We start from the raw sequence: 12554 nt of genomic DNA, 5'->3' as shown, positions 1-12554 counted from the left end.
TTTGAAATGAATCTAATTCATATTCTGAATTATATGTTATAAATCTAAATGTACATCGAATATTAGATTATTTAAAATTTTATATAAAATAATGCTTTATACATTATTAGATTCAAGAAATAAAAAAATCTTAAATGTGAAAGGATATTATCCATTTCAAATGAAATGGAGAGGGTTGTATTCTCTTGGCTCCACTTAATTAAAAAATGCAATAAAAATGTTTATAGTATAAATTATACACATATTTATTGCATTTTTTTTTTATAAAACAAATAGTATTTTTCATTCCAAAGGTTTGACTCGGTGCACACGAAAAATGTCATGCAGGGAGATCTGCTCTTGTATAAAACTATAAATACACGAGAAGTCTAGTGCATTAACCTCACAACAAGCTAGAAAGCCTTCTCCTTTTTCTGCTTCTTTATATCATTGTCATGGCTCCCTTATTCTCTGTCCCAATTGTTCTCACTACCATGATTAAGTCCTGCCTGCTATTTTCACTTCTTGTGGGTATGGTTTCTGCTCAGTTATCCTCAACTTTCTATGCAAAATCATGCCCTAATGCCCTTTCCACCATTAAATCTGCTATAGACTCTGCAATATCAAGTGAGGCACGAATGGGAGCATCCTTGATTCGCCTGCACTTTCATGACTGCTTTGTTAATGCAAGTCACCTTTAACTCTTTTTTTTTTGTGTGTGTGTGTGTGTGTTTTTTGCCCCTTGTCCATTATCTTATCTACAAGTACCAATGTTTGTTTGTTTTGCGCATATGTTTTGGGTTTGTATTTTAAAAGGTAGTGTAACATGTTATGATTAAAGCAACATTACTTTTAGTTAGATCATTATAGACATCAATTTTATTATATACCAATCATAATAAATTACATCAATTGTTGTGATAAAAATTGTAAAAATAAAAAAGTTATATTGTTGAATTTATTTATATTTTAATGCATGTAGAAGATGTGTCATAGTAATATTTAGATTAAACAGTATTTTAACATTCAAATCTGCTATTTGGCAGTATGAATTTAATTACATGTTTTTGCTGTTATAGGTTCAAGAACAAAGTAAATCCAACGTACATAGATTGATGATTAAAGTGGATTAGCATAGCTTGCAAAACAATATTTTGAATCAATTTTATACTTTCTTACTATAAACAAATCTGTCTGATTAATACTATTTTTGAGGAAAATAATACTCTTCATTTGAAATGAATCTATTTCAGTCATCTAAAAATGCTTTTCTTCTTTTTTAAGTATGAGAGACATTTGGGCCCTTTGCTACAATTTCACTATTATTATTATTATTATTATTATTATTATTATTATTATTTGTCTCAAGTACCTTAATGGGTTGGCACATAATTGGCCCATTGGATGTCTTTTTTTATAATTTGGGAATCCAAATCCATTAACTCTATTTATTCCTGAACTCTCGTGAATACTGATGGGTAGGTTTTCTAGAACCTCCCTTTTGTCTATTCACATCGAAACTTATCCTTATTCTACCCAAAAAAAAAAAAAAAGTCTGTTTATTTTTGCTTGTCTGGGCTTTTATAATATTATTATATTTGATTTATTTTTCTTATTTGTTTTATACAGATTTTTGAAATATTTGTAGTATATTAATATTATTTACAAGTCTTTTTCCTCTTTGTTGAGCCATATCAATTTAATTTATTTTGCTTATTTTTTATATATTAAAGGCCCATATATAATATAGTTTCATGAACCATATAATAAAGTCATTCAAATGTTATAAGAAACGTAAATTATAAAATATTAAATTTCATGGAAATGGGAGAATGATTCTAATTGAATATATAAGAAACTAAACTATATATTGTGTTAATGGAATATGAACCTCTCATTTTGTGGAAAAAATAACATGTTTATATAACATTTTGTAACAGGGATGTGATGCATCTGTACTCTTGGACAAAACAGCAACTGAACCAGGAGAGAAAAATGTTGGTCCAAATCCTTCACTAAGGGGATATGAAGTAATCGACACTATCAAATCTCAATTGGAGAATTTGTGCCCCGGTGTTGTATCTTGTGCAGATATCTTAGCCGTTGCTGCAAGAGATTCAGCTGTTGCTGTAAGAAAGAACTCAAACTTTTACATCACTTATTATTTTTAACCCGTAATATTAGGTGATCTAGTGAGTAGCTTATTTTCTTGAGTTTATTTGATTTAAAAAATAAACCAGAGAAAGTATAATGTTACATAGAAAAAGTAAAGTTTTAAAATACGGTATATAAATCAAATCAAATAAACTAAATAAGTTAAAAATAAGTTGTGGCTATAGACCAGAGTTAGTTTATTATTAAAACCTTGTTCTTTTGATGTCATTTTAATCACATTATTGGTTTTAATTCAGCTGAGTGCACCTAATTGGTCTTGGACTGTTGATTTGGGAAGAAGAGACTCTGCCACAGCAAGTTCTGCTGCTGTTACTGGCAACATCCCGCTTCCAACATTAGATCTTAGTGGCCTTATTAGCGCCTTCTCAAAAAAAGGTTTCACTGCCAAAGAAATGGTAGCTTTATCAGGTGGGTTCAAATCTTAGTAACTCTAATTGTAGTGTTTAAAGTCTCCTACAATGAATTCTAGCTTAACTCAATTAGTAAAGTTTCGAGTGTTTTACTTCAAAGGACGGAACCAAAACTTTTTGTTTGGGGTCAAGACTAAACAATCATAAGTCACTAATCATTGCACTAGTGAATTTTCCAATATCAATTCAAGATTTGCTTCTTCAATTGTCAAAGATAAAAGATAAATTTGTTTGTCTTGACTTGTGTATTAGATTTTTTTATATTAGATTAGGGGTACCACATATTTGACAAGAAGATTTACGTTATAATATTAATCTAGCACTAGTTGTGTTTGTCATACAAATCCTACCTATACCTAGTTGGGGGAGCTCTAATAAAAAAAGCCTTGGGGTCTGATATTTTACCTATTATTAAAAAAAAAAAAATCAACATATTTGGGGCCCCTACTATTAATGTAGTTCCACTCCTATATGACAAAGTGTGATTGATAGAGAATAAATTTGAGTATATAACATATGATTTTTATCTTCTCGTCAATTGAGGAACTTAAGTTTAAATCCTACAAACAAGAGAAAAAAAAAAAAAAAAAAAATTAATGTTTGAAATTGATGGTAAACAGTAATTTTTGTATAGTAGATGCTATTTCAAATTATATGATACCTTACAAAAAATGCCTCGTATGAAATGACACCCACATTATTCTTATACTTTTTCTAGGAATTCACTCTGTCGGCCAAGCAAGTTGCAGAAACTTCCGAACCAGGATTTACAATGAAACCAACATAGATTCCTCATATGCAACTTCATTGAAATCAGTTTGTCCAAGCACTGGCGGTGACAACAATCTTGCCCCTCTAGATGTAACTACTCCAACAAACTTTGACAATGCTTACTACATGAATTTGATAAACAAAAAGGGTCTCTTACACTCGGATCAGCAACTCTTTAGCGGAGGTTCCACTGATTCCATAGTTACCACTTATAGCAACAATGTGGGAAACCTCATAACAGACTTTGCCAATGCAATGGTGAAGATGGGAAGACTCAGTCCACTCACGGGCACAAGCGGCCAAATAAGGAAAAATTGCAGGAAAGCCAACTGAGTAATTAAGGCACTAGAATATGCTGTTTTTGTGTCCATTTTAATTGCTCTTTCACTTTTTTGTGGTTGAAAAAATAAGGGCATTAATGCTCGTTTGAATTAGTTTTCTAGTGTCAATTTTGAGTACAAGTTCAAAGAAATATTGGTATATGTATGACAAGAATTGTCCATCATGAACTGTGTATTCTCGGACATTGGCTCAACCGGAGTAATTAAACTAGATTGAAATGTTGTTGTGCGACTTGTGTTGAATTGTAATTTTATATTGATCACCACGTGAACAAGTGACGAGTATCAATTTGTGCTGACAGATGGTATATTTTCATATCTTTTTTTTTTTTTTTTTTTTTTTTTCTAATCCAATAGTTGGGATTAGGAAATTTGAACTCTAAACATCTTTATTGAAAAAATCAAGAGATGTTAGTTGATCTATTTATATCATTGTGAATTCATATAGTTTTCTTTTAATAAAAAAAGTAGCGAGTACTCCTTATAAAACCTTCTCATTAGGGATAAAATATAATCAGCCAATTCACCACCATGAGAGACACTAAACATGATCCCACCCTTTCACATGAGTTTGCCCCAATATAGAGGCAAATCAAGGTTGCAATCTCTCGCATGCGTTAAGGATCTAGTGGTATTTTTAGTTTGTGGACAACATGTTAACACATTTGAGGTGGTTGACGCCTTTGATAAGAAAATCTATTTGCACAATCTAGAGGGAAAGGGAACACAGATATGAAACAACTGACTATCCAGCTTTTAGATTTTTCTTTGGCCCAATTAAATAAGAGGCCAAATATAACTTTTGAAAAAAAAAAAAAAAAAAATGGATGTGGAGGACATGGCTCCCCTTCATCAACATATGGATCTGCCTTTGCATACAACGTAAAATAAAAAATATTACAAACTCAAGCTCATCTCTAAACATCAAGATTAATGAACATGAATGGATATTTGTTTTTGGTAAAAGATGTTAGGGAAATATGCTTCATCAATTATTCAATTATTTATTTAAAATTTGATTTTACATATTATAAAAATGTCATTTTGATTATATAGGTTAAACACATCGTGTCAAAACAAGTTATAAATTAACTTCAAAATCTCTTTTTAGCTGAACACATACGTCTTGTTCTTTTCTATGTGCATGGAACAATTATTACACTAATTAATCTTGATTTGACAAATGCACAGTACTGCGCACTCATATTTGAATCATTAGAATAACGTAGAAAAACGTTGCTTTCTATTAGGCGCATCAAACTTTGGATGTGTTCTAGATTGCATGCAAGCAAACAAAATCTACCACCCTATAAAGTAAACGTGTAGGGTCGATCACTTGGTGACTGTAGAATTTCTCCGTCTTATGCACTGCCATGCATGTATGTCCTTTTCACATTAGTCAGTGTAAAATACCAGATATTCCTTAAATAAGAGACATATTAACTATTAACTATATACGAATAAGAGTAAAAGTTAAAAGGAAAATTCTTATTTTACATTCTTATTTTACATTGTACTAACAACGTAATTTTTTTTATAATGTATAGACATTTGTGTGTCTAGCTACTATGTAAAATTTATATTACTAGTATAATGTAAACGTATAATTACTTTTAGTTAAAAAAAAAATAAAAAAAAATAAAAAAAAGAAAGAAAGAAGAGGGAAAAACGAAAAAAGAAAAGGCATAAAGGTTACATACGCAATGGTAGTGGACTAATTAAATAACACTATCCTTCAATCTGTTTATTTTACATTAGTTGTGTTTGTGTTAGCGCGTATGTGTTTGTGTTTTTGTCAAATAAATTAATATTATCGAAAAGAACAACCGTGACTAGGAGTTGGAGATATTACAAACAGATAAGCTAGAAACATGACTAGGAGATATTAGATAAGCCCAAGATACCATTCATATCGTTTTTAATGTTTATTAGATCCACTTTCGATCGTTTGACTTCTAAAAAAAAAAAACTTTCGATCCTTTGCAGTAGAATATACTAGTTAGGGGTGTCCAACCCACTTGACCAATCTGCCAAAACCAACTCCATCCAACCCGTTGTCATCCGATTTGATTGCTTCAGCGGTCAAACACAGGTTCGGAACTTCAAAAACTCAACACCAGTAGGTCGGTTGCAAGTCTCCTAATCCAAAACTTGTGAAACCTGACCCGACCAAAATACATCAATTCCAACAATTTCTCAAACTTTTCGATGACTTTTCCAACTAGATACAATAGATTTTGACGACTAACACAGTTAGATCCAGCAAAAATACACCAAATCCGGTAGAAAATTATCAAACTTGACAAGTTCTCCGCACAAATTGGCAAAAATCTCTCCCAGATCCGACGAGATCTTTGCCAAATCTCACTGGATCTTAGACAAATTTGGCAAGATCTTGCCAGATCTAAAGAGATGTTGGCATCTTGTTGCTTTTCGGTTTCACCCAAAACCGACCACCACCCAACAAAAACCCAAATTGGCCAAACTGATACTGGTCAGCTGCAGGTTTGGAAGTTCCCTAGCCAATCTAATCAGGTCGGTTGTGGGTTGGGCACAAACCCGAACCAACCTATGGACAACCTTAATACTAGCTAGTCATCCAAATTAATTCATTCATAATGGGTTAAATGAATACTAGATTTTCTTTTTTTTTTCTTCTTTAAAAAAGAAAAAGAAAAAAAAAGAAAAAAGAAAAGAAAAGGAAGATAAAGAAGTTAACTAAGTATATATAAGTGGGCAAAGCTTGTCCAGTTCCATTGTACATTGGACCTGTTATGATAGTATTTTATGTCATTATTTCAATGGATCTAGTGCATTGAACCCAAGCCTAACTCTATATTAGTCTACAAAATATTTAGCTTATAAGTTTGTATAAATTTTGTAGAGTAATTCTACGGTACCCCCTCAAAAAAGGGGGGGAGGGGTACGGTACCTACTAGTAGGTAACCTGTTACACCAGGTTACTTTATTTTCACATTTGACGGTTCTATCTTCACATTGTGTAGTTCCAACATCACATGTCACAGTTCTTTTCTCACATTTGGTGGTTTCCTTACTTTTTTCTCACACTTAATGGTTCCATCCTCACATTGTGCAGTTCCAACATCACATGTGACAGTTCTTTTCTCACATTTGGGTGGTTCCTTTACTGTTTTCTCACACTTGATGGTTCCATCTCCACATTTTGCAGTTCTAACATCACATGTGACAGTTTTTTTCTCACATTTGGTGGTTTCCTTACTTTTTTCTCACATTTGACGGTTCTATCCTCACATTGTGCAGTTCCAACATCACATGTGACAGTTTTTTCTCACATTTGGTGGTTCCCTTACTTTTTTCTTACATTTGACGGTTCTATCCTCACAGTGTACAATTCCAACATCACATGTGACAGTTCTTTTCTCACATTTTTTTTTCTCACATTTGACCGTTCCATCCTCACATTGTACAATTCCAATATCATATGTGTCAATTCTTTTGTCAAATTTGGTGGTTCTTTTCTAAATCACCAGAATTCTAATAGATCATACAAGAAAACCTTTAACTTCTTTTTAATTTCACAATTACTTTTAAATTTTCCATCATTACTTTCTCCTAAACCAAACAGCTTAAAGAAAATCATTTTAGAGAGAGAGAGAAAAAAGTGAACCTTGAGAATGTATTTGTAACAATGGGATTTCCTGAGGTCCTTGGAGATGTGGCAAAGGTCGAAGATGGAAATTTGATTGCCTTCCCAAAATATAATGATCGGTGATCTATCAAAATCGAACCTCGTTTATGTTCACATTCACGGGTGACACGTGAGCTAGGGACGGTGTCATCGGCGAAGGCGTAACCAGCAGCAACATCATCTTTGGATTGAATCTTATTGCTACTATTATTGGAAGCCTCTCCATCTTGATGAGCTTGAGGCTGATGGTGGGGCTGTTCATACTGAGAGAGATTGTTCATACTCACGCTTTTCCTCAAAAAGTCCACCACAACTCTCACCCCAAACAGCATGATCTCTCCGTTTCCACACGTGTCTGACTTCATCTCCATCTTTGAGAGAGAAAACCTTTCACTTTGCTATACCTTTTTTTTTTTTTTTAGATTTATATTTTGTATTATCAATTAAGGATGGTTTTTTTTAGTGTAATAAAAAGGAAGAAAAAATATTTAATCCAATGTTGATTATTTAATTCACATCAGAAAAAAAAAATTATAAAAAAAAATATTGTATGCTATAGTCATAATTATTTAATCTAACAAATTAATCATAGACCAATGTTGCAAGTCCATTTTTAAATAAGAGTAAATTTGTTTATTTAAATCGTTTCCTCTCCTTTCCATTCTAATCTATATATTAATAAAAGCTGAAGCGTAGCGTTTAATGCTGCTGCTCTCACGTTGCGCCACATCAATTGCCACGTCATTTTCTTTTCTTTTTTAAAATATAATTTGTCCTACAATTTTAGAATGGTTTTTATAATTTTCAACCCTATAAATGCAGCACACTACTTATTTATTTACTTCCACTATCACCCTATAATAAATCCAACTCACTACTTATTTATTTACTTCCACTATTACCCTATAATAAATCTGTATAATTAATCCAGCTCACCTCTTATTTATTTAGTTCCACTATTAAGCCCAACCCAAATCATTTTCAATTCAATTTTAGGGTTTTGTGTGAGCCTTTATAGCTTAAAGAAAGAAAAAAAATTGAAAAAAAATAAAATAAAATAAAACGTTGAAGCCTTTCAAGATTTAGGGTTTTTTATTTTTTTATTTTTTTTATTCCAATTTTCTTAGAATTTTTTTTAACATTTATTTTTTTAATATTTACACTTCTCCAACCTTTCTCTCTCCCTTACCATTTCATCTCCCCACTACTTCTTCAATCTTTCTCCCTCCCTTACTTTTTCATCTCCCCACTACCCTCTACATTAATATCATTCTTCCTCTTTTTCTTCATCTTCCTTTATTTTGTCTCTTCTTATTCATATCCTCTTACTATAAATTTGTCACTGTCTTTTCTATTCTATGCATAGTTTTCCCTCACAAAAAAAAGGTCCCCTCTCTCTCTCCCTCTCTCTCTCTCTCTCTCTCTCTCTAAATTTATTGGTGGATTTTTATTTTTATTTTTCTTGCATCTCTACTTTAGGTTAATAATTTTTTATATTCTTTAAAACTCTATCTTGGGTTAATACGATTTAGTTTTGTTTTTTAAACTGTTGTTGTTGTTTTTTGTTTATTCTCTTTGATTGTTAAATTTTATCCTATTGTGCTCTAAAGAATTAAATATAACATATAAAAATATAATATTATTCTATTACATAGCATGATTTGGATTATTAGGTATTTATTCTGTTACATAGCATGATTTTTTATAGTGCTCAATTTAGATGTTAAACTATGAGACTTTACTAATTTTTGTTTATTTTCTAATCCTTTGTGGTGGACATAGTACTCTTAATATTTGTATTAGAAGTACTCTATAATGCAATTTATTTAAAGAAAAGCAAATGTTAGCCAAACGAAAATAATCAGATAAGTGACAAATTTTAACTTTTGCAATTTTATTTTTATTATTATTATTTTATAACAATGCATGTATAGAAATTTAATTCTTAGATTTTGCTAATAATTGTTTATTTGATAATATGTTTTGGGCAGCCGAAATTATAATTTTTACAAAGAAAATAACCTTAGTAGATTATCAAAAACAAAATTTTATCCTAATATTGGTTCAATTAATCATTGTTAAATTTTATTAACTTTTTTTAGTTTACATTTTTTTGGTTTTTTGGATTGTTCCTATATTACATTTATAATTGTTCTTATAATAAATAAAAATATAATTACGAAATATATTACTCGTTATTAGATTTGTTTAAATTGTAATTTTTTTTAAAATAAAACCACTATAAAAATAATTATCACGCACAACGCGTGGGTTCGCGGCTAGTTTTTAAAACATCCAAATAAGAGGAAGACCTATTTACTCCCTTTACTCTTACTAATTTTAAAAACATCCAAACGAGCTTTGAAATTGTTAATAGGTGCCTTAGGCTGCATCACCTTGTTCTTGCCCCATTAATTATCGTCCTATATCTACAAGAAACATGCTACACGTATAATTTTTGGCCTTAGATTTAAGCTCTCGTTTCCTTCTTTTTGGGGTAGGAGGTAGTGCACTTAAATTGTGTTGCCCCAATTGCTTAATTGATGTTTTCGTATCTGACATGTCTTATACAGGCTTGCAATTTGATTCCCTAACTTGCAATTTGAGTCATTCAATTATAGGCTTCAAGGTTCACACATGTAGGAATTGCACATTCATTTTCAGTCTGGATTTTCATAATGAGATCAGCTAGAATGACCACAAACTTCAGTTGCGCAGAAGTGGAAGGGCACTGATGTACGTATAGAACTTTTTTAAGCTCTGCGGAGGAAGGAAGTGGGCCCTTAATGTGCATTGTTAAATATTAGCATTGATACACCATGTTGAATATGCTAGTATAGATGCAGAAACGAAAGCATAAAGTATAAAATATAGTAACACACGAGGGTTACGTGGTTCAGCCTAACGGCCTACATCCACGGAGGAAACCCTAAAGGGTTACATTAATAATATATTAGAGTGTAGTACAAATCCTGTGTTATAATGAATCATAACATGTGTATATATAGTAGACTAAACCCTAAACTAATAGACTTCTAGTACAAGTAGGAGACTTGACTTGCACACAAAGTAGAATTAGGCTTGGGCCTATACTAATGGGCTAATATATCTCTAACACCCCCTCTCAAACTCAAGATGGAAATTTGATGAAATCTTGAGATTTGATAAAGTTGAGAAGATCCCTTGAATGAAGTTTGGCTCTATGACGGTAATTTGAGGAAGGCAATGGTCTTGCAGTGTTGATGCAACTTCTAACGGTGGCTTGACTATACCGGAGAGTTTTGACGGCAGCAGTAGGAAGCCAAATAAGATGAACGCAGCGAAGAAAACACCGAGGAAGACAAAGATTGCTCTTAAATATACCGCAAAGACAAAAAACCATGGCCACAGGAAGGTGACTCTGATACCATGTTAAATATTAGCATTGATACACCATGTTGAATATGCTAGTATAGATGCGGAAACGAAAGCATAAAGTATAAAATATAGTAACATACGAGGGTTACGTGGTTCAGCCTAACGGCTTACATCCACGGAGGAAATCCTAAAGGGTTACATTAATAATATATTAGAGTGTAGTACAAATCCTGTGTTATAATGAATCATAACATGTGTATATATAGTAGACTAAACCCTAGACTAATAGACTTCTAGTACAAGTAGGAGACTTGACTTGCACACAAAGTAGAATTAGGCTTGAGCCTATACTAATGGGCTAATATATCTCTAACATGCATTAACATCTCCATTCCTTTCATGCATTTGCAAATTTCCAAGAAACAAGCAGCAGCAAAAACAATTCAACTTGTTATAGAATCATCACAAATACTGATGATTTTTCCAAGAATAATATTTCATTTATGAAGAGCTAACAATTTTATGACTTAAATCTAGGAGCAGCATAAATTCAAATTGCCGTTAATACTTTTTAAAAAAAAACAAAATGGAACCACCTCATAAAGTCTGGTACAAACAAAAATCATTCCAGTATCAACCTTTGGCAGCCAGCCAGGTAAACACGTAACTAATGTAGAGCAAATTTCAAAATAGCCTTAATTTCACATTGGGGCTTAGGTGCCGACCTGAACCTAGCAGCTGGCCGATTAGATTAGTCACCTGGCAAAACACAAAACAGCTTGCTTTTATTTCCATTACATGATGGTAATCACACGCAAATCATAATTCATAGGTGACGAAATACCAATTCCATACACTAAATTACCACAAAACAAAATAGAACTAGCAAGCAACCCACACTATTCAAATACTGATGTCACAGAAAATCACATGACTATAAGGTTAGGCCTTTCTAAAGCAACACCAAGGCTGCAAGACTTATACAGATATTTCTAAGCTAATGGCATGGTGCACAGACTTATTAGTATAACATACGTATTGATAAACTAAATAAAATAATGTGAAGGAAGCATGGAAGTAATGGATGATATAAAATTAAACTTAAGCCAGAAACATGATTGAGAGAATCCAATCAAACATCAAGACAACAAAATTCAAAGAAAGGCCAAGGGGAAAAATGAAATTTCTGGTGTGGAGGGGTTGAAGGTAAGAAGAAACTGAAATATTGTCTTTTTTGTAAAAAAATCCAGTTCAAAAGAATACGACAATAGATGAGAGTCAATCCACATTTAAAACATCTGCATTGCTCCTTATACAGGATATCTATGAGTAGCTTGAAAATATTTACAAACTTATCAAGCAAATTATAACATGGATATGACTTTATATCAATCAAATTATAACAAGAGACAAGAGAGTAATATAATAATGAGAAATTTAATCTACCCCCTAAAAAAAAAAAGTACATTAATCAAAAGTTTATACTGTGAGAAGTACTGTGTAAACCATATGTGAATATGATTGTCAACTTACATGCCAATATTTTGATATGCAGCGATCGATGCAACTATTTTCACCCATATTTAGTTCAGACTCCTTGTACCTGAAATAATAAATGATAATATGACCAATTTGATACATTTTCTTTACACAAGGATGTCAAATGAGGACTTTCTGCAATTAATTAATATAGAGAAAAAATTACAGAACTTTGTAAAAAAAATTAACTGGATTCTTCAAAGGTGAATTCAAAATCAAATTAGAAAAGTTCATGCAAATTGCAGGGAAGAAATTAACACAAAGTTTTGTACCTTTTCTCAATGTACTTATTAAAACATGTGTGTGTAAGCC

General features: G+C 31.9%; 1 protein-coding gene and 1 long non-coding RNA gene across 2 annotated transcripts; one reads left to right on the top strand and one right to left on the bottom strand.

The window, feature by feature from the left end:
- The first annotated feature begins 400 nt into the window (after window positions 1–400).
- LOC115953603 (cationic peroxidase 1-like) lies at window positions 401–4051 on the top strand. The gene is made up of 4 exons (XM_031071339.1): window positions 401–665; window positions 1920–2108; window positions 2391–2562; window positions 3283–4051. Exons 1-4 carry the CDS (start codon window positions 435–437, stop codon window positions 3666–3668), a joined length of 978 nt encoding a protein of 325 aa, XP_030927199.1. The 5' UTR covers window positions 401–434; the 3' UTR covers window positions 3669–4051.
- Window positions 4052–11421: 7370 nt separating this feature from the next.
- Window positions 11422–12554, bottom strand: LOC115952201. The gene is made up of 3 exons (XR_004083294.1): window positions 12515–12554; window positions 12237–12306; window positions 11422–11462 (listed from the first exon to the last, which is right to left on the bottom strand). It is a non-coding gene; the product is annotated as an uncharacterized LOC115952201 (long non-coding RNA).

The sequence above is a fragment of the Quercus lobata genome, chromosome 7, assembly GCF_001633185.2.
Source record: "Quercus lobata isolate SW786 chromosome 7, ValleyOak3.0 Primary Assembly, whole genome shotgun sequence".
Lineage (NCBI taxonomy): Eukaryota > Viridiplantae > Streptophyta > Magnoliopsida > Fagales > Fagaceae > Quercus > Quercus lobata.
The sequence above is the reverse complement of the archived record's forward strand: the minus strand, read 5'-3'. Positions and strand labels throughout refer to the sequence as shown.

Bases quoted from the DNA above. Each gene is read 5' to 3' on its own strand.
- LOC115953603 (XM_031071339.1), top strand. From the start codon at position 435: ATGGCTCCCTTATTCTCTGTCCCAATTGTTCTCACTACCATGATTAAG. The intron at 666-1,919 runs GCAAGTCACCTT...ATTTTGTAACAG, and splicing joins TTCATGACTGCTTTGTTAAT to GGATGTGATGCATCTGTACT. The intron at 2,109-2,390 runs GTAAGAAAGAAC...GTTTTAATTCAG, and splicing joins CAAGAGATTCAGCTGTTGCT to CTGAGTGCACCTAATTGGTC.